Here is a 24,967-nt window from a genome sequence, read left to right on the forward strand (position 1 = left end):
CTACAACTCCCATCATCCCTGACCATTGGTCCTGTTAGCTAGGGATGATGGGAGTTGTAGTCCCAAAACATCTGGAGGGCCGAGTTTGCCTATGCCTGGTGTAGGGTTTACTCCTTAGCCTTTTTTTAATCTCCCAAAGAAATCACACAAGGCAGCAAAGGTTTAGGACCAGATTTTTCTTGACCACTGGACCCACTATTGGTCTCGTCCACTCAATCTGCTAGAGCCTGTCTTTGCATGCAGGGCAAGTCCCTAACTCACTGAGCGTTTGAGACCCACCGCCTCACCTGGTTTAGCCGGCCAGTCAAAGGCGGTCCCGGGATGTGGCCGCTATCACATGCTGGCAGCTTCTGGGAGCCACAAGTGAAAGCTGAGTGCAGGATAGGAATCAAAAGTGGACAAACTATCCCAGAAGGAGCCCGACCTGTCCCCCACCAGATGTACTACTCCATCCCTAACACCCCATACACCCCACCATTCACACTAACCACATTTTTGAAAAGCAATTCCACCAGGAAAAAATGGGGGCCTAATAGGGAAAACAATGTGCAGTTCCAAGGATGGCTACTAGAAAATAGGAATGGCTGGTGGAACTTAGCAGTAGGGTTCCTGCTTTGCAATCAGCAGGTCCCAGATTTCATCCTTGGCATCTCTAGTTAAAAGGATCAGGCAGCAGCTAATGAGAGAGACCTGTGCCTGAGACGCTGGAAAGTAGCTGCCACTCACAGCAGGCAACAGATGGAGGAAAAAAGTCAGACCTGGTACAAAGCAGCTAAAGTGGTACTGCTGATGCCAAGATGACCCCCAAGGAGATCCCCAACAGCTTAAGAACTGTTAAGAGAGCTCCCTGTGCTGTGTAGACCAGAGTCTGCAGGCTAGGGATTTCCCATAAAATGTTGCAGCGCATGAACACATATGCCTCCCTTGAAGTACTTTCCTGTGCTGCAGCACAAGGCTGTGCTGAGCAAAGCAGTGCCCAGGATTGGCCTATGAGTCAGAATCGGCCATCCGTCAAAGCAGGAGCTGAATTGAATGTAATTTATTTGCATTATCTCCTCCGACCCTCTCAGCCTGAGTGTTATTGCAACATGCACCTGCCATTTTAACTGCTCGCCCTCTTCCAGCTACTAGCAGCAAAAAAAGCAGCAGTAATAAATTCAAAAACAAAGAGTGGAATATCCGACAATAAAAACAATTGCTATTATGGGGTAGCTTATAGAGCTCAGCTCCCTGCTGCTCTAAATAAATCTCCAGAAAAATTGCAGACTGTGCCTACACTCTTTATAAACAAAACCTCCCACAACAAGTAAATAAACAACAAATAAACAAAACCTCCCACAACAAGTAAAACGACTCCATTAAAAACCCTAAAATAGGAGTGGGGGACACACTGCCTTCATGGGCAGCCTTCCAGGGGCTAGAAGCCAGAGGTAATGGGTGGCCAGAGACAAAGAAGTGGGCAGGGCAAGGAAGGGGCCTCTGGTTTTTGGATAGGGGCTGCATTTCAGTCACACAGGTCAGCGGTTCCTACATACAAATCTCTCCATCTGGGCAAGCAGCAGGGACACATTCCTGCCAAGCAAATTCACTTCAGGATGGTGTGGAGCAGAACTGGTGAGGTATTTGGACTAGGAAAAGTGCTAAAGACCAGTTAATAAGGCTTGGCAGGATGGAATTGGCCCAAGATTCCCCACCAATGCCCTCAATGGAAATGAAGCTGTCAAAGGTTCGTGCGGCTACTCTTGAGTAACGACGCTCCACACCTGCTTGTCTTTAAGGTGTTTTTATTGTGCATCCTATTTACAGTGCAAAGAGTCTGGAAAACATGTCTGCTTAGTCCGAGTCAGAACCTCGCAATGGCTTCTTTCTGTTTCGCGCCCAACATAACAGCTTGGGAACCCCAAAGCGCCTCCCTCTCGCCCTACGGGGTGCCGTGCGCCTCAATTCAGGCATCGGGGGGGGGAGGGCCGTCCTTCTGACTGCTCTCCCGTCATTTCCTCCCCAGATGCTTCCTTCTCTACTCGGTGTTGAGGCTCTCTCATGCTGTCCGAGCCTCTTCCCTGCCTCTCTGCTTCCTGATTCCTGTAATCTGATCCGCTACTGGACTTGCTGCTCTGAGAGGAACTCGACCTGATGAGGGGGGGGGCTGTTCTCTATAAGCCCTCCCCCTTACAGAAGGCATTGCCCTACTGTTGTTATCACTCAGGGGCACTAAAGACTGGCCTGCCTCCTTAGCCAAGAATGGAAGAAGAGGCAAATAACATTAGTTTTTTTAAAAAAAAAAAAAGTTGGGGTCATAGAATCCTAGAGTTAGAAGAGACCATGAGGGCAGGAATATTTTGCCCAACACGGGGCTCAAACCCATGACCCTGTCTCATGCTCTACCAACTGAGCTATCCTACATTCCCTCATAAGCAGTCTTCTGGTGGCTGGAAGCCAGAGACAAAAAATGGTGAGAACAACAGATGCTCTCCTTACCTTTGTAGAGTCAGCTACATTCCACTCACAAAAAGGTTTCCATACACCTCTCTGAGAGGCATTGCCAGAGCTCAAGGACACATTCCAGCCACGCAAAAGCATGAAAAAATGTTTATGAAATAGAATGGCCTGAGGAGAGTTCCACAGGCTGGGCAGAGGGTTGCATTCAGCCCAGGAGGGTGAGGTACCGTGTCTCTCCTTTAATTATTCTGAAGAGACAACCAGTTGGCTGGTTAGTGCTCCTGTAGGACAGATAAGCATGGTCTTCTTCTTCTTTGGCGATCACTCGTAGCCGAGTAAGATTGTCTTCCATAAACACGGTTTTAACAAGTGACTGTGGAGGCCAATTCTGGACCTACACGTCCTTCCACAGTGGGGACATTGGTTCCCGGGTGGGAGTTGATCATGGTGTGGATTTGCCAAGTGTGCCTTCCTCTTAGCATGTTTCTCCCTTGCGTTCTGAGTTCGAGTGTCTTCAAAGTCCATGACTGTTCTCCAAGGCTGTTCTCCAACTGGAGGACTCGCAGGCCAGTGTTTCCCAGTTGTTGGTGTTTATACTACATTTTTAAAGATTTGCCTTGAGACAGTCTTTAAACCTCTTTTGTTGACCACAAGCATTACACTTTCCATTTTAAAGTTTGGAATAGAGTAGTTGCTTTGGGAGCGGCCGCCGAGACGACATAACACATTGGCTCCCAGTATGTTTCCGAGCACATTTCAAAGTGTTGGTGCTGACTGTTAAAGCCCTAAATGGCCTTGGTCCAGTATACCAGACAGATATCAACAAAAGTTTGCCCCCCCCCCAAAAAAGAATCTATCCAACTTTGCTCTGCCAGATTTTGTATTCCCTACATCATAGTAAAGCAAAAGTGAAATGCTGCATCAGATTTTGATTTCCTCCCACATTGAATGGACTTTGCATCCCATGAATTGGGTGTGCCCATGTCCCAGGGAAAGCAGAACCTGATGTGTATGCAAGCATCAGACGACAAAAGGTAATAAGGCTGCACTTTCTGTTACTACATCCAAATCAGAGTCACTGACCAGTTCGAATTACATAGCCCCAATGTATACATTATCAGGACTATAGCTTCATACTGGGTTCCGTGTTGCATTTTCCCAAAGAAGACTGCATCACGTGGGTGGTATATATTAAGTCAAACCAGTGAATCATGACATGTAGACAAAGACTAGAGGCACGATGCCAAGAATGATCAAATGTTGTCATTTTGAACTGTGTTTTTTGGGCGGAGAACAGAGGCATTTTAGCACTATCTGAATGGAGCCCATACAGTCAAACAATGTATATGATAAAGGGTTTGTATGAACACCAGAGGTGTCAGTCATTTGCCGCTGTCTAGTACAGGGGTCCACAGACCACAAGAATTGGTTCATACCCTGATTTGGCAGTTCAGCAAACACCCCACCTCTGTCCAAGGTACTTTGTAGACCAGGCATGTCAAACCTGCGGCCCTCCAGATGTTTTGAACTACAATTCTCATCTTCCCCAACCACTGGTCCTGCTAGCTAGGGATCATGGGAATTGTAGGCCAAAACATCTGGAGGGCCGCAGGTTTGACATGCCTGTTGTAGATTGTTCAATGTGTTAGGAGTTTTGGTCTCGCAAAGCTGCATTACCCAGTACCCGGGACTACCTTACCTGCAGAAGCCTCGGTTGTCATACGCCATGTTACTACCATCATCAAATACTGGCTTATTCTTTATCTTTTTGTTATTGTTGTTATTTCTGCCTTTAAAACCAAAGTAAGCCGCTTGCATGTTTTCCAGTTCTTCACTTCTGAGCTGGTACCAGAGTTGCATATCCCTGTAAAAATAGACACAGAGAAAAGGATGGCAATAAACATGGGCAACAGCAGTGTCATTAGCCAGGCAGGTGACTGAGCAAAAAAAGGGTTTCAGTAGCACAGGCAAAGAGCAAAGCAGAGAAAAGTTTCAAAGGAAGGACACCCAAATATGAAGAGCACCCATGAAAAGAGACCACGTGACATCAACAGGCAGAATATGGAGCCAGGGAAAATAAATAGGAAATAGTATTACATCTGTAGGGGATACTTTCCATTTTTCATTTTTACTGCCATTCCTCTTTTTCTGCTGCTGCTTTAGAAAGTATACATCCATCATGTATAGACGTGTGGGACTATGAATGAGTGACGGGGACAGGGAGCTTTTCATGCTCCTTGAGGTCTTGGTAGCTTTTGACACCATCAGTCACACTATCAGGACTTCTGGAGCAGCTGTGCAGTTTGGACATGGGTGGTTTTATTGTGTGTATTTGCAATTGTAGCCAACAACTAATAAATCTGGAAAATAACAATACATATTATTAAATAATACCAGGATGGGTAGAGGTGCCATTTGGGAAGCAGGAAGTGTTTAACATATGGTAAGAGCTTGTTGTTCCATCCCAGCTCCTGCCAATCTAGCAGTTCAAAAGCATACCAGTGCGAGCAGATAAATAGGTGCCGCTGTGGCGGGAAGGCAAACGGCGTTTCTGTGCGCTCTGATTTCCATCACGGTGTTCTGTTATGCCAGAAGCGCTTTAGTCATGCTGGCCACATGACCTGGAAAGCTGTCTGTGGACAAACACTGGCAACCCTCAGCCTGAAAGCGAGACGAGTGCCACAACTCCATAGTCACATTTGACTAGACTTAATCGTCCAGGGGTCCTTTACCTTTTACCTTTTAAGAGATTGAACATGACAATGGCTGGGAGCAGAGCAAGTTGCCACATGCATTAAGAAAGTGCCATTGCAGGCAGACAGATGGGGCAACTTCCACCAGAGTTCCAATGGCCCCATTTAGATTACTTTTAGAAACTTTTACTGCTGTTTTCTGCAATAAACGCAGGAAAATTGCCATCACAAGACAAACTTCTTTTTTTGAAGCAAAACAGTGTTTTGTTTTGTTTTGTTTTTACCTTTGGCATACAGACTAAACCCACCCCCGAAAGAAGATCTTCATGTGTGTGAGGGGGGTACTTGTAGTGGATAAGGATGGGAAGGATCCAGCAGAGTACTAAGGATCCTTAGTACCTAATCCACTAAATGGTTGCATAAACAAGAATTTGGCATTTTGGGAAAGTCCAATACAATTCTCAGGAGATGTAAGAACAAATGACAGATGTCAAAAACCCTGCAATTATATAATATGGAAGCACTAGTATTTCAGCTCAGAAATTAAAGTATAATTGCCATTATCTGCCTTCCTGAACAGCACTTATACAAACAAGCTGTGCTGCTGTCACTGGCTGTAGCCAGCTGAAAAAATAATTTAATTGGTTTCATGGCTTTCCTTCTTTTACATTAAAGCATTGACGACCCACCTGTTGCCCTCTCGCCACAGGCCACAGACCTATATTTGCAGGACATAATACTGATTAACTTCCTCCTCATACATAATAGTTAAATCTTTAACAAAAGGGACACATCTCTCACCCCTCCATGGTTCAGTCAGGTGATAGAATTCAAAGTATGTTCTTTTTCTTGGTAATATTTGTGAGTTCTTTGCTTCTGCCCTATCAACATTATTTCAAAATCAAGGTTTGTTTGTGGCCTTTGTACGACCCTCACAAATAGCATTGGATTGTTAGCATTTTCGGACCACAGCCCAGAAACTTGGAGATTATAAGAAGCTGGGCTACACATTACATTTGCTGGCTGGAGATGCCACTGTCTTCCCCTCCCCATCTACAAAAATTGTATACAGAAATTACACTCCACCCCTCTTGAAGAATCTCACACCCCTCCTCTTTCCCAGGCCATACCCCTAAACTCTGAGCCCCTCCTTGGGTATTCCTGCCTGGCTAGAATGTGTTATTGAGCTCTGATAATGGCTTCTCCTTGCCTGGATGGAGGATAGAGAGGGGTTTGAGAGTAATTTGGCATATATTGCTCCACCCGCTCTTTCTTCTGGTCCTGCCTACCACTTGCATGTGGCCCCCAGAAGGTTGCTTAGAAGGGACTGTGGCCCTCAGGCTGTAAAAGGCTTTCCGTCCCCACTAAAGAAGTTTCTTCTGAAATTATTCGTATTATAAATTAAATTTGTTACTCACTTCGTCTTGCCCAGGGCAACTCATCTTTCCCTTTTGTAAGTTCCTCAAGAAAAATTGTGTGTGTGTTTAGGGTTGTCATATGTCCTCTTTTTCCAGGACACATCCTCTTTTTCATAGGTAGAGTCGTCATACCAATCCATAGTCAAAAGTAGAAGTCGGCAAATGTGTCCCCTTTTTTGTTCTTCAAAATATGGCAACCCTAGTAGAAACTACTGTATAAAGGGAAAGTATACATTTGTTGGTCCTGCCACTTTTGTCTCTGGCCCTGCCCACCACCTGTGTGTGGCCTCCAGAAGGGAATGTATGAGGCCCTCCGTCTGAAAAGGGCCCCCTGGCCTAGTCTACAATTTGTTACTGCAGGACTCAGCTGCTACTACATCAGGGCTCAGAACCATTCTGGGGAAATGAAAATGGTGGTGGTTATTGCAGTAGTTTGCCATGCACGTCTCTTCCCAGTGCCAGGCTGAGTACTGCTGCTCTCCAAATATATATAATATATATTATATTAAAGGGAAGTCAGTGGCCAGCCTCAGCTGCAGTGGGAGCCCAACATTGGCTTCCCTAAGCCCAGTCCTAATGTCAGGCCTGCTCTGTTCCACTGACCCTGCCTACGATTGTTTGGCATGGTGTTTGGCATTGTTTCCAAGGCGGCAGCAGGAGAGGAATGGCTGCTGATATAGTAGGGAGTGATGCACAGATTGGACGAATTGTGGCTTCCTTGAGGTATGCTGCCTCTCCCTAGACATAGCAAACACTGGGGTGTTGCTATGAATCTAGTGATTCATAGCATCACTAGAATCAAGCTGAGAAGCTGTCAAAATCAAACAATGCTTTAAACACTTGTTTCGTTTAGTCGTTTAGTCGTGTCCGACTCTTCGTGAACACTTGTTTTGTTATCAGTTATTTCAGAGCCAAAAATGATGTGCAATGAGCTAGCACATAACTGGCTTTCTTCCCCTCAGCAAAGTACACCCCCAAATTTTCAGACACCGTTGCATGGGAAACCAAGGGAATCTTCCATTTTGCACTTCCATGCTACATCAACAACAACATTGCAGAGGGTTGGACTAGATGCCCTCGGGGCCCATTCCAACTCTACAATTCTATGAACAAGTACTGTACAGCAAAAGTCTCAAAGAAAACCAGCAGTATAAGAACAATAACATGCTGTCTCTCGTATAGTTGAGCCTTCAAGTTACCTCTCTTAAACCTTTTGCCTGAAACGACTTTCCCTGTCAAACATGACATACCTTTGAGCTCTTCTTCTCTCACTTTTCTTAACACACTTGATAAGACAGCAGGTTAAAAAAGCCATCGACATCAGCAGAATAATGGCGCAGCTCACAATGGAGGCAATGACGGCAACTTTAAATCCAAAGGTTTCGTATTTGGATATGGCTGCAATACAGCAAACACAGTAAGAGATTGACATCCGACCTGATATCTACCTCCTTTGTATTCCTGCTAATGAACCCCTCACTTTAGTATGTGCTGACAAGTGGAGTGTTTTGGCTTCGGTTCAAGCTAGGAGCATCTCAAAGCAGACTATTTAAAAGCGTCCTATTTATAAGTGAGCAATGAAATACTCACAAGTAACTTGGCACAGTAATTAATCCTGCAGAGAAGAAGAACGGAAAAAGGAGGGAGGGGGGAGCACTCTGTCTATATGCACAGCTTGTGGCATAGGCCTGGCGCCAGCGACTGACATTGTCAAGCACCCTGCCCAGAACCATGTTTCAAAAAGGGTCCCGTCACCAATTCCTGGAGTCTCCTGGTTGTGCTGCTGTCCTTCTTCCTGCTGCCGAGTGTTCACCTTCCCTCTCCAAGAAAGCAAAGAGCACGTACTTAGTCTTCTTCCTCTAGAAGGCAGTGCTGATTGGGCCCAAGGGGAACAGCCAACCAATCAGCAACAGCGGCAAGAAGAGGAAGTTAAAGTACTCAGCGAGGAGGGCACTGATAGCATATTTTCCAATATAGCCCATCAAATTCAGAACCGACATGGCCAGGGCTGGCCCAAGACATTTTGCTGCCTGAGGCAAAAGGCAAGATGCTTTCCATGAACAGAAGTTGACTGGACTGGCAGATCGGGTTCTCTATTCATGGAGAGCACGTGTTGCGTTAGGGTTAACAGGACATCCCCTGGGGTTGCTGGGCAGATTAGTAAACTGGCCACAGGGTGATTGGACAGTTTGTTGCTGGGGGGGGGGAGTCATGTTGCAAGTTAATGAGTGATAGCGATAGCGGGTATAAATTCTTTGTGGGCAAGTTTTGGTTTCACTTTTGCTAGTGCAACGGATCTCCCGCCTGCCCACCCTCTTTAAGGGTCTTCCTGCGATTGATATTGCTATGCCTGTCATGGGGTCGCCTGCTTTGGGGCAGGGGCCTGGTAGGAATTTTGTCAATTTGGCTGATTGGCTGTTGCCATTTGGTATTTGCCTACTGCGTAGCAAATCGTCACAACTTGTAAGGTTGGCGGTTAGGCATTGGTTAAAATTGGTTGGTGGAGGGGTATGGAAAGGCTGGGCCTACCCCTCAAAATTGCTGCTGCTTATAGGGATATTCCGTTAAAGGAATCCTGGGGCTCGACGGGCTCTCGTCTGTACCCCCGCAAGGGGCTAGGGCAGGCACCCCCAAACTTCGGCCCTCCAGATGTTTTGGACTACAATTCCCATCATCCCTGACCACTGGTCCTGTTAGCTAGGGATCATGGGAGTTGTAGGCCAAAACATCTGGAGGGCCGCAGTTTGGGGATGCCTGGGCTAGGGCCTCGCAAGAGCCTCAGGGAACATTCGGGGAGAGGTGAAGGGCCTGACACACGGCTCCATCCTCTCTCAGGGGGTGTTTACCTACTGACTTCCCTAGACGGCTAGGAATGTCAGATCTGTCCCAGGGCGGGGGACAGATGGATGAACCAATGCCTAAGCAACCACTCACATTTGGTTGTATTTTAAATAAATTTGTGGCCAAAATATTGCCAAAAACCTTAAACTTAAATTGCTGTGTGATGTGTGAATTATTGGGGGGGGTGTCCTGTGACCTCGACACGCAACTGAATCTTACCTTGGCACTGGTGATGGGATAGCACCCCCTATACACCTGAAGCTGCAAGTCTGCGTGGGCAGCTCATGACAGGCATACATCTCTGCCTTCTGATGTAGCAGAATGGACAGGTGGCTCAGGAGAAGCAGGCAGCTGCCACTGCTGCCCCACAGCACCTGCTGTCTAAAGCAGTTGCCTCATTCGGCCTAATAGGAGGGCCGGCCCTGGGTGCTCCTGTGGCACACCAATCCAAACACAGCCTACCGTTTAGGTCTTTGCAGCCTGTTCAGTGCTAGACTATTTCTTTATTCTTTCAGTCCTAGGGAGGGTGGTGGTGGGGACACTAGGATGTTTAGGAAGCCCTTGGTCGGACACCACATAAGTGGGTCACATGCTGTACAGTCTTGAATCCATACAATGCATGCATTTGAATTTTTAAAGGAATGACATTAACAAATCCTAGAGCTATCAAAAAATTGGGGGGGCGGGCGGGTTTGATGCAGACCTTTAAAGAAGTTAATGGTTGTTGTTGTTGTTTAGTCGTTTAGTCGTGTCCGACTCTTCGTGACCCCATGGACCATAGCACGCCAGGCACTCCTGTCTTCCACTGCCTCCCGCAGTTTGGTCAAACTCATGTTCGTAGCTAATGGTTAGGACAGCTCTTTAATTTAATTGAATACTTCGCCTGGCAGCTGATATTTATCGGGTTATGTTTATGGATAACAGTGTCAGGGTTCATCTTCCCAGCAAGCAAAGCTATAACCCTGCCCAGGGTCACATTTTTTCAAGTCTAAGGCGGTGCAAGAGATTTTCCCTCATCAATGCAATATTGGTAGACAGACACACTTGTGATGCTTCAGCACACCGAAGAATAGGGAGCAGGAAGGAGCAAGGGGTAAATAATAAGAAAAGTGAAACTCCTAATATTAGAAAGGAACATATATAACACGGCTAGCTGTGAGGCACAGACAGGTAAGCAGCAGTCATTGTCTGCTGTGCCATCCTTTGCAGAAATGACAACCTGAACAAAGGCACATATCAGTCTTTGACAAACAAAAGGAGGATGGCAGGGTGTGTGCTCAGTCCAAGTGTAGGGATGGGACAGGCAGTTTCACATATTACATTAAGGTAGAATAATTCCTAGGGCTGTTTCTTTCTGTTAGCTTGGATCTAGGTAGGCATCAGGCACATGTGAATAATCTTTGGTTCTGCTATATCACCTGCTGCATCCGCTAAAGTCAGCACACCGAACTAGGCACCCTTGATAGCTTGTACTAGGGTGGCCCGGTGTCCTCCCTCTGAAGGGCTATCAGATGAGAATCTTCTATTTGATGGGCTGTGGTTTGAAGTTCAAGAACCATAAGAAGGGGGATCCAGGGCCATGAACATATTGGCCATCAATAGTGATATCAGACTGAGCAGCCCACAATCTACAGATACACCGGAATGCAAAGAAAAGGAGGAAAAGAACTGAGTATAATGTGCGCATATTGATTTACTTGAATAATTGGATGTCAAGACTTTAACACGGGGCTCAGATATTTAGGTAATATCTTATTAAGACACCTTCCAAATATGGCTTTTATACTCTTTAGAGTAGCTGTTGCTGCCAGCGTCTTGCTGTGATTGGAAACACAATTAACCAGGAATGCACCACTGTGGTTCAGCTTTGCAAGCAAATTTCAGATGAGTGGGCAAGCCACACAGTCCCTTGTCATTTTAAAATTAGATGTGGATGCACTTCAGGTCTATTTAGGATTGATAGCAACTTGCTGAAATCCCATGGCTTGGCTGCAGCCTCTTTTCCCCCAGTTGGACCATTACAACTTATATAATAAATAAGAAAAAGCACAGAGTGAAAAGGGGCTAATATTGTTGCCATTTAAGGCCCATTGTCAACGTGACAGCCTCTTCTTTCTGCTATCTACCGGCAGTAGCCTAATTGCGCTTTACAGAACTATCCATATTTTTAGGAGATGAATCAATTTTTTTTTTCAAAAGCCTAGCATTAAATTAAAGAGAGAGAGGGAGAGCTATCACAGACAAGTTATATAAAAAATCAGCCTTATTGGTCAGACCTGCAGTTTTCTGAGAAAAGGGTACAGAACACGTCTCACAGTTGCAAAAATGAAACATGTACAGTGGTACCTCGGGTTACAAACGCTTCAGGTTACAGACTCCGCTAACCCAGAAATAGTACCTCAGGTGAAGAAGAAGAAGAAGAAGAAGAAGAAGAAGAAGAAGAAGAAGAAGAAGAAGAGGAGGAGGAGGAGGAGGAGGAGGAGGAGGAGGAGGAGGAGGAGGAGGAGGAGGAGGAGGAGGAGGAGGAGTTTTGATTTGATATCCCGCTTTATCACTACCCGAAGGAGTCTCAAAGCAGCTAACAATCTCCTTTCCCCTCCTCTCCCACCACAGACACCCTGTGAGGTGGGTGGGGCTGAGAGACTTCAGAGAAGTGTGACTAGACCAAGGTCACCCAGCAGCTGCATGTGGAGGAGCGGAGACGCGAACCCGGCTTCCCAGATTACGAGTCTACTGCTCTTAACCACTACACCACACTGGCTCTTTGAACTTTGCTTCAGGATGAGAACAGAAATCGTGGCCCGGTGGCGCGGCGGCAGCGGGAGGCCCCATTAGCTAAAGTGGTACCACAGGTTAAGAACAGTTTCAGGTTAAGAACGGACCTTTGGAACGAATTAAGTTCTTAACCAGAGGTCCCACTGTACAAGGGTAAGCATTTATATCCCTCACAAAGCTCTCCAAAAGCCTTTCTTTGATGGTAGCTGGTGATATCAGAATGTGACTCAAGTATTCTTGCATAGGGTAGTAACAATCATTCATTGTCCCCCGACACATCCATCATCACCAGCTTCGCCAGTGTCATGGATCAAGTCTGAAGAGATAAGGTAAAAGAACTGTCCAATTCAGTTGGGGGGGAAATACTTACGTTTACAAGAGGGAATGTCTGCTGTCCACTGTGTGCTGTTTCCTTTCCAAATGCATGTGACAACACCTTGTCCAATCAGCTGGTGTTCTGCAGAACACTGGAATGTTATTACTGTGCCAACGGTGGTGCCATTGCCATGGATTATCTGTGATGTGCCAAGGTGAGGTGGGAATATTCGGCTGCATTGTCCTATTAAAAGGAGAGAGTAAACAGCTGCTATGCTTTTATCCACGTGTTCCTTCAGCAGACGGGGAACATCTTTGGCATTAGCCCATTCCCATATTACCAACAGATTAAAATGGCCATTAATATCTGGTGCAGAACAGTGAAGACACATATGTGTACTATAATCCCAAAATCCCTGCATTCAGATCAACTCAATAGCACACACACGTGTACACACACACACAAACACTGGGCGAGGCTAGCCTCTCAGCCTCAGTTTCCCATTTGCAATAGGGAGATAATGTGCTGCCCTACATTACAGAGCTGGCAATAAAGATTACTCGGATGATGCACAGAACTGCTTTACATGCTTGAAATGTGCTCCATAAATGCTAAGTAGTAGCATTAGAATATCAGAGATGAGGGAGAAGATTTACTCGCTCTCGATCTCAGCTGCGAAAAGCAAACAAGCTAACTGGATTGTAAGTGCATAGCTGTCAGACTCTGACAGTCTCAAAAAGATAAATGGTGGTCCCTCTCTTCTTCAGCAAGAAGCCTGGTCCCATATCTCATGCTGAAACCAAAGCCAGGTACATTAAGCCAAGGATTTCCATATCTAAATTAAAGCTTTATTCTTAGAAGCATGTTCAGAGACAAAGCAATTTATAAACACTTCACATTGCCGTATGTATGTTAAGGCTAAAAAGTATACTGGCATGCTTTCCATTGACTAATTAAATAAACAACCAAACAATACATGCGCTACAAGCATCTAGTCTTAAACATACCACTACAGTATGATTATGGCTGCAATCCTATGCACGGTTTCCTGGGAATAATCTTCATGTCCATACCGGCATATGTTTCTGAGAAAACGTGCATAGGATTATGTTGTCATTCAGTTTAATTGAATGCAGTGCTCAGTATAAATACTAAATTGTATAACCACAGCATTTATTTCAAAGGTTTTAGCAGTATTGCAGCATTTTCTTCTATTCTGGGGTTCACTTGAATAGCAATCTCTTTCATTCTGTACATATTAGGCTCGTTTTTATGGAGACTAGGGTGCTCAAGTCTCCAGTTGCAACAGCAGCATCTTGATCACCAGCAAAATAAAAATGAAAGACTGGTACAGGAAAACCATTAGGAGTGTTAGACCTGACGGTTGCTCAATTACATCCAACTCATTTCCCGGTTCAAAATAAGTCATGATCTTCTCGTTCCCTTTAATTAGAGGACACCTATCAGTAAAATTGATCACGGCAGTGCAGCGCATTCAAAATGAAGATACCATTAGAAGCGTTCTGCTCCCATGAGCAGTTTTACACCAACACTGCCAGCCAGCCCCAAAAGAGCAGCCACTGCAACAATCCACCCCTTACTCTATGTCCTTGGCATCACTAGTAAGTACACTGTTGGCAGCAGTCACGGCCATTACTTCAGCTGGAGAAACCCAGGATGGAATTTATCACTACATCAAATCTCCCACTACAGCTGTTTACTACCGTATACTACTGAAAGAAGAAGAAAAGGCAGTTAAAGAGGGTAGCTACAACAAATGGGATCAACCAGTTTTTGAAAGGAAATCTTATGAATTTTGATGGAACTTGATCCTGTGTTCAATTCAAGCTACATTGTTGTTGTTGTTTAGTCATTTAGTCATGTCTGACTCTTCGCGACCCCATGGACCATAGCACGCCAGGCACTCCTGTCTTCCACTGCCTCCTGCAGTTTGGTCAGACTCATGTTCGTAGCTTCGAGAACACTGTCCAACCATCTCATCCTCTGTCGTCCCCTTCTCCTTGTGCCCTCCATCTTTCCCAACATCAGGGTCTTTTCCAGGGAGTCTTCTCTTCTCATGAGGTGGCCAAAGTATTAGAGCCTCAGCTTCAGGATCTGTCCTTCCAGTGAGCACTCAGGGCTGATTTCCTGAGCTACCGGTACATTATATAATATATATTGGGGGGCGGGATGGGACAGGTGTACACATAATGTGAGGTCCCACAAGAGTTGTAGGGTCGTGTCTGTGCAGGTTTCTGTCTGTGTAGGTTTCTTCAAGATGAAGAAGTCCACAGCCCAAGGAGGAGGAGTCTCCAATCACAGGTGGGGTGGTATCAGTGAGGATAGTGGTGACAAGAGATATGATCTCTGATGAAAGAAGCAAGATCAGCCGTCACATAGCAATCCAAATACTCAAAAGGGGGGGCAAAGTGTGAGTCTAAGACACGCTGGAAACGAAGAGGAATTAAGAATATTCTTCTACGTCAGATGCTCAGAAGCTGTTCAGACTGAAGAACTGAGAAGCCATCATGGATGTCAAGAATCAGACCTGCTGGCTCCAAACCAACAAAAGCTTCATAAAACGGCCACACACATTTCCCTTTGTTAGCCTACATCTGACAGGAGTGGGGTGGGAGCCACTCAGGGTGGCCGGTTCTGAAGAGAGCCTCGCTCTCTGCACTCTCATTTTCTGTAATGTGAATGCACAACCAGGCTGAGTAGGACAAAGTACTATATGGACTAGTCCTAACAAAGAAAGCTTTATTGATTTGAGGAATGGGGAGTAAACAGAGGGGAAAGAGGGAAATCAGATGGGTGGACAAAAAGAAATTAAAAGATTCCAACTGTTTTTCCTAGGGCTGATTGCTGTGCAGAAAATCTTGAATAGTACTGATTTAGATAAATGTAGACACACACTCATCACAACATATTAAAGTGACTTGTCAAATGGCAAATTAATGTCCGGAAAATGATGTCCATGAGGTGGCATGCTTGATTTTTTTATCTGTTGTCATTTACCTGCAGTCGTATTTGTAGAGTAATTAAAAAGTATTGAGCTTGTAGGCTTTTCTTCCTGAGCCGTGTATTTTCAAACATTACCTTCTCCTGATCCCTTCAAAGAGCGCTTAGGACTAGTCAGTCGATGGCCCATTAAGCTACGTGTCCTTTGCCTGACAGGCCCTTCCTGCCCTAATAGTATTATGTCATTGCTACTTGTATGGGTGGACTAGATTAAAAGGGGAGCCAATTGGTCACGAAGCGTGTGTTTTCTTTCAAAGATTTAATACCTGTGTTCAAAAGATCATCTCAACATTTAAACGTTTATCTGAAAGGTGTTCCAGTGACTTAGCTCTCTGATCTAGAGAGACAGCTTAGAATGTTCCTTGATCAGACTCAGTGTTTCTTCCCCGGGACTGAGTTGGAGTCAAACACTCCAGTGAAGGTGCCCATGTGCCCTACTTTACAGAGGGCTATTCTCTCTTTGAGGGACTTCTCTCTGAAGGCTTGTCTAGTCCAGGTCCAACTGAAAGATAAAGAACCCTAAGAAGAGAAAGTAGGGAAGGGCCTTGAAGTCGCCCATCGATATCTCCTTCTTCTTTGCCATGGTGAAATGTATTGTATTTCCACTAATTGTCAATAACCGCTTCTAAATTTGCACAGATAAGTACAGTGCGTTTTTTCTTTAAAAAATGTTTAGGGGTACACTCATTTTGACTCAAGAAAATCTCCATTTTATAGTTCAAATTGGGGGAAATAAATACAGTATTTATTTATGACAGCTCACAGTAACTTCTACATTAGCATGAGGTTGTGTGCACTAACATCTTCCTGATTCCTCTGCTTGTGTCTGAGACTCAAGAAACACCGGAAAAGGAAATGAAGCCGCCATTGGAGGTGGAAACTACGAAACTGACCAATCACCATGCTAGATTCCAACTTCACACATTAAACGCTCACTTCCATCTGAGACTCAGGAAACACCATGACAGGAAATGAGGCTGCCATCAGGGGGTAGCAATGGAACTGGCAATTCACCATGCTAGAGAAGAATCAAATGTTTGTAATTTTGTGTGTGTGTGTGTGTGTGTGTGTTTTCTCCCGTTAGATTCACAAAATGTTTAGGGGTATGCATACCCCTATGTCCGTCGTCCCCCCCCCTCTGAAAAAAAGCACTGGATACATATAAATTAGCAAATTTAATGCAATCCAGTGCCTTGTTTGCCCTCTTCTTTATTGGTACAGTACCTCTTCCTTGTGGCTATCCTGAATCCAACTATCCCTGTTTGTCAGGCATTGTCCCTATTTATTAGTCCCTGGTAAAACACTGTCTCAGCTTTTTCCTTTTCCACTGTCTTTATCTTCTGTCTGCACTTCACAAGGGCTGTCATTTTTCAAGTTTCTGTTTCCTCCCCAGGGTCATCTCTAGAAGTTATATATCCGAGTCGGTGAATGAAGACATTTTGGCTTCAGCTCACATGTAGGCCAATGGGCATGTGTGAATACCAAGGCACCATGCAGTGCACAGCCCGACTTACACAAGCACACACAGACACAGCAGCTGTCTTGAGTACTGATCACATATGGTAGAAAATGTGTTTTCCCAAGTATCCATAGAGGACTGCAAAGAGAATGAAGGCTGAATAGAGAAAGTGGAGGAAAACCAAGAAGGAGAGAAGGTAGCCTGGGCAGCGATCTTTGGGAAGTGGGGTGTCACAGGGATGACCCCATTTTCACCTGTGACATGTTGGACGGTATATACCAAATACCACATCAGCATATCTTTTGCATTGGAAAAAATTATGCTCAAATTTATTTTTCAATGAAATGCTACCAGGCGCAAATTTGAACAGGAGCACATGATGGGAAGAAAGGATTAACTATTCCCATTGCCATTTGCTCTTCCAAATGAACTGGCAGCTGCCATGGCTTGTATTTCAATAAAGGAAATACTAGGAGGCAAATCATTGGGTCCTGTCATAATATCTGAGGGGTGTTTTGACCCCCTGGCTGCTTTAGTTGGGTAATGAGAAAATCATTTGACAAAACGTTTGCTAAGCAGAGTCATTGGACAGAATCAGTTTTCTATAAAGGCTCCCAATTTATGGTTTGCTCATTAGTCTTAAATGATTACATATTCTTGGTCATAGTCTGAAAAACCAACAAACTTTGCTTTGTCTGTTAACACAAGCCTAAGCTTATTCTAGTCTGAAGGTTGAACTGACACTTAGGTAAAGGTAAAGGGACCCCTGACTATTAGGTCCAGTCGTGACCGACTCTGGGGTTGCGGCACTCATCTTGCGCTATTGGCCGAGGGAGCCGACGTACAGCTTCCAGGTCATGTGGCCAGCATGACAAAGCTGCTTCTGGTGAACCAGAGCAGCACACGGAAATGCCGTTTACCTTCCCGCTGTAGCGGTACCTATTTATCTACTTGCACTTCTACGTGCTTTCAAACTGCTAGGTTGGCAGGAGCTGGGACCGAGCAACGGGAGTTCACCCCGTCGTGAGGATTCAAACGGCCAAGCTTCTGATCGGCAAGCCCTAGGCTCAGTGGTTTAACACTTAGTGACACTTAGGGTATGCTTAAACTTGCTTTGTGATTCCCCCTACACATACACATTCATTTGCATCCAAAAAGGCCACTTTAAAATACGGATAGATGAGGCCAGATACAATCAGCCTGCAATAAGGCTTTCTGCCCCCTCTCCTCCACCTACACCTCCCCCCCCCCAAGTCCATTCTGGAGGGTAAGGAGATCCCCCCTCCCATAACAGCATGTTAACAGATACTGTAATTCCATGGGGCAAGCTGAAATGCTTGCACTGATGAAACACAGTCTCCTTAGCGCTACGCTGAATTCCACCCTACAGTTTTATACAACAAACTTTCAAGATACCAGAATAAATCCTTAATATTGCAATCCTATGGATGTATATTCAGAAGTAAGCACCATTGATTTCAAAAGTTTTGAGCTTTCAAGTTCCATATAGCTTGAGACCAGGTTACTTTAACAATCCCCTTCTCTCACTTAAATCTCCCCTGGATCTCCCCACCTTTAGACATAAGGTGACCTTTGGCAGGGCCTTTACAGTTGTGGTACCGCACCTCCGGAATGTTCTCCCTGAGACTTGCCTGGCACAGACTTTGATTATTATTTTTTTGCCTTCAGATAAATACCTTTTTAAAAGTTTGAATCCAACTCACTGTTCTTGTTTTAATCTCCACTGCTAAAGACTTTGTACTGTTTTATATTATAATGTTGTACTTACATTTCAGATTTTATTAGCTGCTCTAAAACATCATTTTTAAAAAACCTGGAAAAAGGTTTATTTTAATCTGAAAAGCGCCATGTACATTTTTCAAATCAATAAGTTAATAAATAGGTTACAAGTTATATATGTGAATTTTATATACACAAGGAAGGAAAAGTTAAGAATGAGCAGAGTTTTAGGGGGAATGCCATATATATTCCAGATACTGATAAATGAACAAATGAAATCTACCAGGACTTAAATGAGCTCAAAACATAATCTCATCCTGCACATTGCCTATATAATTTGCATAGTAGGAGCACTTCGTTAGAAACACTTACCATATGGTTTTGCTGCTGGTAAGCTGTGGATTTAGCTTTGTTGATGAGAAAACAAAAGACGAGAGAGCAATTTCACAATACCTACCTATAAAACATTTGTATGGTACCAACAAAAAAAAGGGACAGAAAAAGACAAATGGAAAATTCCTTTAAAAGATGGACAAAGAGGGACCCAGGTGGTGCTGTGGGTTAAACCACAGAGTCTAGGGCTTGCTGATCAGAAGGTCAGCAGTTTGAATCCCTGCAACAGGGTGAGCTCCCATTGCTTGGTCCCAGCTCCTGCCCACCTAGCAGTTCGAAAGCACACCAAAGTGCAAGTAGATAAATAGGGACCGCTCCGACGGGAAGGTAAACGGCGTTTCCGTGCGCTGCTCTGGTTCGCCAGAAGCAGCTTAGTCATGCTGGCCACATGACCCAGAAGCTGTCTGCGGACAAACGCCGGCTCCCTCGGCCTATAGAGCGAGATGAGTGCCGCAACCCCAGAGTCGGACACGACTGGACCTGATGGTCAGGGGCCCCTTTACCTTTACCTATAAAACATTTGTATGGCACCAACAACAAAAAAGGGACAGAAAAAGACAACTGGAAAATTCCTTTAAAGGATGGACAATTAATGGAAGAACAACACTAATTAAAATCCTAATTAGTTTGTGGAAGTTTAATTATAATAGACACAATAGGTTGCACCCAAACACTGCATGACCAGAAGAAGGCTGCTCACATAGCTGATCTTTCTAGATTTTCCTCTCTCCTTCAGTCCTCCTGTGCCCTCTGAAAAGTATATTCTAGGGGGAGGACCCACAGAACTTATTATTATTATTATTATTGTAAAATTTGTATACAGTCCTTCAGTAGATCTCAGGCCAGATTCAGTCCAGTCTGCTACCCTCTAAGCTTCTCAGTCTCCCTGGAAAAGACCCTGATGTTGGGAAAGATGAAGGGCACAAGGAGAAGGGGACGACAGAGGACGAGATGGTTCTCGAAGCTACGAACATGAGTCTGACAAAACTGCGGGAGGCAGTGGAAGACAGGAGTGCCTGGCGTGCTGTGGTCCATGGGGTCACGAAGAGTCGGACATGACTAAACGACTAAACAACAACAACAAGCTTCTCAGTAAGCAAATATCTGTGTTGTTTTAATTTAATTGTGTGTTCCAACCTGACTTTAGCAACCATCACTCAATTACTAAATTCCAGGCACTTAAAATATTATATCTATGGCACGCTTTTGTGGATCAGAGCCCAAGCAGTGCGAAAGTGTTATCCTTGAGGGCATGTGCACACACGGATGCAGGGTAAAAGAAAAGTAACCACTAGGTGGTGGGGAGCAGAGACTCTTAGTAAAAAAGTAAATCCAAAAGGTAAGGCAAAAGGTGAGAGTATATTCAGCATGCAGAGCCCAAACATAGAAAAGACGAGAACAACCCATTGATGATAATGCTATCCTACTCAGTGTCGCGGGCCCAGTTCTGTGGAATGACCTCCCGGCTGAGATCAGACAGGCCCGCTCCCTGTCGAACTTCAGGTGCTTCATCAAGCCCATTCCATTTCAGCAGGCATTTTAAGGAAGCTTTTTTAATTTTATTATTACTTTTAAATTGGTTTTATCCACCGTATGCTTTATGTAGCCCTTCTTGAACACCACTTGGAAACCCTGGTGCCCCCGTGGCATAAAAACAGCTGAAATAAACAGACAATATATTATGTCACCTTTGAGCCACACAAATTGCACGGTCTTCATTGATAAAGGTGATAGGGGCTAACTTATTTGCTTGTGCAACCTCAAATAATTAGCTGACTCCTAGGATTCGCCACAGAAGGGTACATGCCCAGCTAGCATAGCCCCTTACGGGAGATGTTATTCACCAGGCACTCCTAATTTCACTGGGTTCTACTGCTGTTGGCATAAACACAATTTCACGCAATAGCACAGTTTCATATTGTTCTTCAACCATAGCAAATACATTGTATCTATGCGGATAATCCTCAAATCACATCGAGCATTATGAGGAAATGTTATCCAGCTGAACCAGCAGGTGTTAGGTAGGCTATACATCTGAGCAAATAATTAAAAAGTTATCCTCTCAAGGCAATTTACTACAACAGGGAAATCTGAATTTCACATCCACAACACAGAGGCTGTGTACACAATAACCATTTTGTAGCACAAAAATGTATTTATTTATTTATTCTCAATCCCGACACATTCACAATTGTCCTCAACATGCTGTTTTCAATGTAGATGGATCCTAGAGACTGATTGGGTTATTCATGCCTTTCCTACCCTGCGCATGCCCCAGGGGAATGAAGAAAGAGAGTGGCCACTGCAGACTTGGTTTATGCCCATTCACAACATCATTGGGTAGGAGTGGACACTCACACACACACCTATTGCCAGTATGTACTGCCTACATCTGTTTTCAATGCAATGGACGCATTGTGGGGTAATGCAGAGTCAATCAGAATGAAAACAGTTTCTCAAGAAGTGCTTTTGGGGGCCAAAAAAAATGCAGTAGGTCTCTAGATTACATGAGTGGACTAGGTAGAACAAAGGAGTGCCCAGTTTCCATTGACTCTAGAATAAAATGTAATAGGTGTACACAGCCAAAATCTTTGGGGCCTGTAGGTTACTTAGTCTAAGTTAGGCATAGGTAAACTCGGCCCTCCAGATGTTTTGGGACTACAACTCCCATCATCCCTAGCTAACAGGACCAGTGGTCAGGGATGATGGGAATTGTAGTCTCAAAACATCTGGAGGGCTGAGTTTGCCTATGCCTGGTCTAAGTCTACAACTGATGCAGAAAATCCACAGTTAGAGGAATCCCATCAGATGGCTGGCCCAACTTTTGCATGAAGTCTTCCAGCAAGGCTGAACCCACTACCACTCTAGGAGGTAATTGGTGTCATTTTGGAAAACCTTGCCCCTTCAAAAACAAAAATGGGTCTGGAAAACCTCAAGCCCAGGGGCTGCATGTGGCCCTCCAGGCCTCTCTGTGTGGCCCTCTGAACTACCCTCAGGCTACACCTCTCACCATTCCTGCTTTGCACCCTCCTAGAGTGCTTCTGACTGTCTAGAATGTGTCCTTGAACTCCGTTAACACGTCTTGCTTGACTGGAAGGAAGGGTAGAGAGGGCTGGGTGAGTAAATTAGTATTTGGCTTCTGGCCCTGCCCATGTGGCCCCCAGAAGATTGCCTAGAAGGTCCTGTGGCCTTGCTCTAGAAGTTTCTCCCAATGTTCAGGTGAAATATGTGCTTCTGTATTGTAAGCCCATTTGAGCTAAGAATCTCCAAAAAAAATTTTCACTATTTCAACTGAAAGAGAAACTAGTGCATCTTCCCTGGTCAGAGTATGTGGAATCTTCATAGGGAGATTCTTTCCTGCATCTTTTATGTTACTTTCTAAGGAGTGGGTTTGTTCCTTCCAGTTGCTAAGTTTTCTTATGTATATCGAATACAGGTGTTCAGTAAGATGTTGTTCTCTGTCATGGAGCAGCATGGAAACTCAATCTTCCTGTCCTTCCTTTGCTGAATTCAACCATTTGAAGAAGAAGAAGAAGAAAGCCAAAATAGTCTATTTAAAGATGAAAACCTCCGGATGCATCAAAACATCCATTAACAGCATAGGAAAACTGACTTATAATAAAACACCTCAGATAATTATAGAGATGGTCTAATTAAAGGAAATCCAAAAGGTGTTATAGAGTTACATCTTGACTGTTATTTTCTAGTTAAAAATAGGCTGCAACGGGTATTGTCGGAACAATTATGCTTCTGTGCAATGCCATCTGCAAATCTGAATTACTCACAGAAGTGATGTAAAGTGCCCATTCTTTCATTCATTTCTTTGGCAATTAACATATATCACTAGTTGCTAACTCTTGAGTTTTCTTCCTTTGCCACTGGGGACAATTTAATCACGTTATATACTTTCAATCATTCCACTGTAAAGTAAATAGAGAGTAGAAAGATCAAGTATTTACCGAATCACTTAATTTCTGTGCTTTTAAACAGAGAGTCTAAAGAGGATTGAACTGAAAACAAGCTCTGAGACAGAAGAACACGATTGCCTGTTCACCATCCTAAGAACAAGTCCATAGACTTGAAGCAGACATATTTTCCCCACCCCAAATATCAGCACAGTCTAATGGCCCAATGAGGTTGACTATATACTGTGCGCAATCATCATGTACAGGGGCATTGAGATGATGGTGGAAGACCCCAACCCAACCGCAACCCATTGATTGTGCACAGAGCATCCATGGGTTGTACTGAATGTCACAAGAGTGGACCTTCCTCTTCCTCCTCTTGGGTTCCCCAAGCCTCCAGAGCAGATTAGGAGTTGTGTGTGTGTGGTTCAAAGGGGAGGGAAAGAAGCAGACGTTGTATTCAATGGGCAGTAGATCAAGGGGCTGTAGCAACTAACCTAGGATGGAAGGTTACAATTGTGAGCCTTAAGCTCCTGCAGAATAAGGCACCAGTCAGAGTAGACAATAGTGGGTTGGGTGGACAAAGAAAATAATCTGACTTCATATAAAGCAGTTTCCTATGGTCAAGTGTCAAACAGGAGCCCCACCCCTTGGGATTGTTTTTTTTTCCTGCAAAAGGCAATTAAAGTGTTAATGGGCCAGTGTGGTCCTTGATTGGTTAGTATTGTCTATATTGCCTATAATCTATATTAGAAGTGCTTCCCCTACTTCATTTGCCCTCAAAGACTTCAGGATATAGCCAAATCTGATTGGATTACTAGCATGAAGACATCACCATCCAGTGTCCAGTTTATTTAGAGCTGCATCCAATAATTTTCCAGACATAGCTGGTATCCACCCGTCAAAAATGGAATCTGGGCAGAATTATCTTAAAGTGGCAAAAATGTCCATATTGGAACTGTTGGTATTTTTCGCAACCCCCCCCCCAAAATAGAAGAGTTTGGATTTGATATCCCGCTTTATCACTACTCTAAGGAGTCTCAAATCGGCTAACATTCTCCTTTCCCTTCCTCTCCCACAACAAACACTCTGTGAGGTGAGTGAGGCTGAGAGACTTCAGAGAAGTGTGACATCTGAAGGCAGCCCTATTCAGGGAGGCTTTTAATGTTTAATAGATTACTGTATTTTTATTTTTCTGTTGGAAGCCGCCCAGAGTGGCTGGGGAAACCCAGCCAGATAGGCAGGGTATAAATAAATAAATTATTATTATTATTATTATTATTATTATTATTATTATTATTATTATTATTATTATTATAGCAGCCCAAGGTTACCCAGCAGCTGCATGTGGAAGAGCGGGGAAGCGAACCCGGTTCACCAGATTACGAGTCCACTGCTCTTAACCACTACACCACGTTACTATAAGTTGCTACTAGCAGCCATGAAGAAATGCAGGATTAAAGATTAAACACAGGGAGAGGGCCAGACACCCCAATTTCTGCTCCTGAGGCAAAAAGCAAACCAGGAGAACATTTGGCTCAGCCCTAATCAGTATTCTCTACCTGTACTCATGAATAGCCTCTCATTTGTTAAATGTGTGCAGCCAACCATGCTACTTCTGGAGACAGTGCCAAATGGTACCTATTAACTACAACCCATATTTTCGAATGGGAGCAGCAATGAAGAGAAAAGTTAACTTTCCCATGCCCTTAGTGAAGCCGACATGTTATCTGGGGATAATGTTTAAATAATGTTCAACATTTCCAATAACCATAAAAGAGTTCCATTAAAAGTGTCACAGCACTCAATACAAAAAAGCAAAAAATAAAATATAAAAAATCCAGTCTATGCATTTGTGAGGCATGTATAACTTTCTCATAAAAATTCTAATCTTAACCTCCATCTAAATATCTTGCTGATGTATGAATCAAGCCTCAACAGAGAAACAAGGCTTTTCACAGCGAATC

General features: G+C 44.3%; 1 protein-coding gene across 1 annotated transcript in view; it reads right to left on the reverse strand.

The window, feature by feature from the left end:
* The window catches only part of SUSD3 (sushi domain containing 3), a 58,317-nt gene that overhangs the window by 14,438 nt on the left and 18,912 nt on the right, over positions 1–24,967 (reverse strand). The window contains exons 2-4 of the mRNA XM_035106317.3: positions 12,537–12,725; positions 7,801–7,948; positions 4,139–4,303 (exon numbers count right to left, since the gene is read on the reverse strand). Of these exons, the coding sequence (XP_034962208.2) occupies positions 4,139–4,303; positions 7,801–7,948; positions 12,537–12,725 (502 nt within the window). The remainder of the gene's footprint in view (positions 1–4,138; positions 4,304–7,800; positions 7,949–12,536; positions 12,726–24,967) is intronic.

Source organism: Zootoca vivipara, chromosome 2, assembly GCF_965207765.1.
Source record: "Zootoca vivipara chromosome 2, rZooViv2.hap1.1, whole genome shotgun sequence".
Classification (NCBI taxonomy): Eukaryota; Metazoa; Chordata; class Lepidosauria; order Squamata; family Lacertidae; genus Zootoca; species Zootoca vivipara.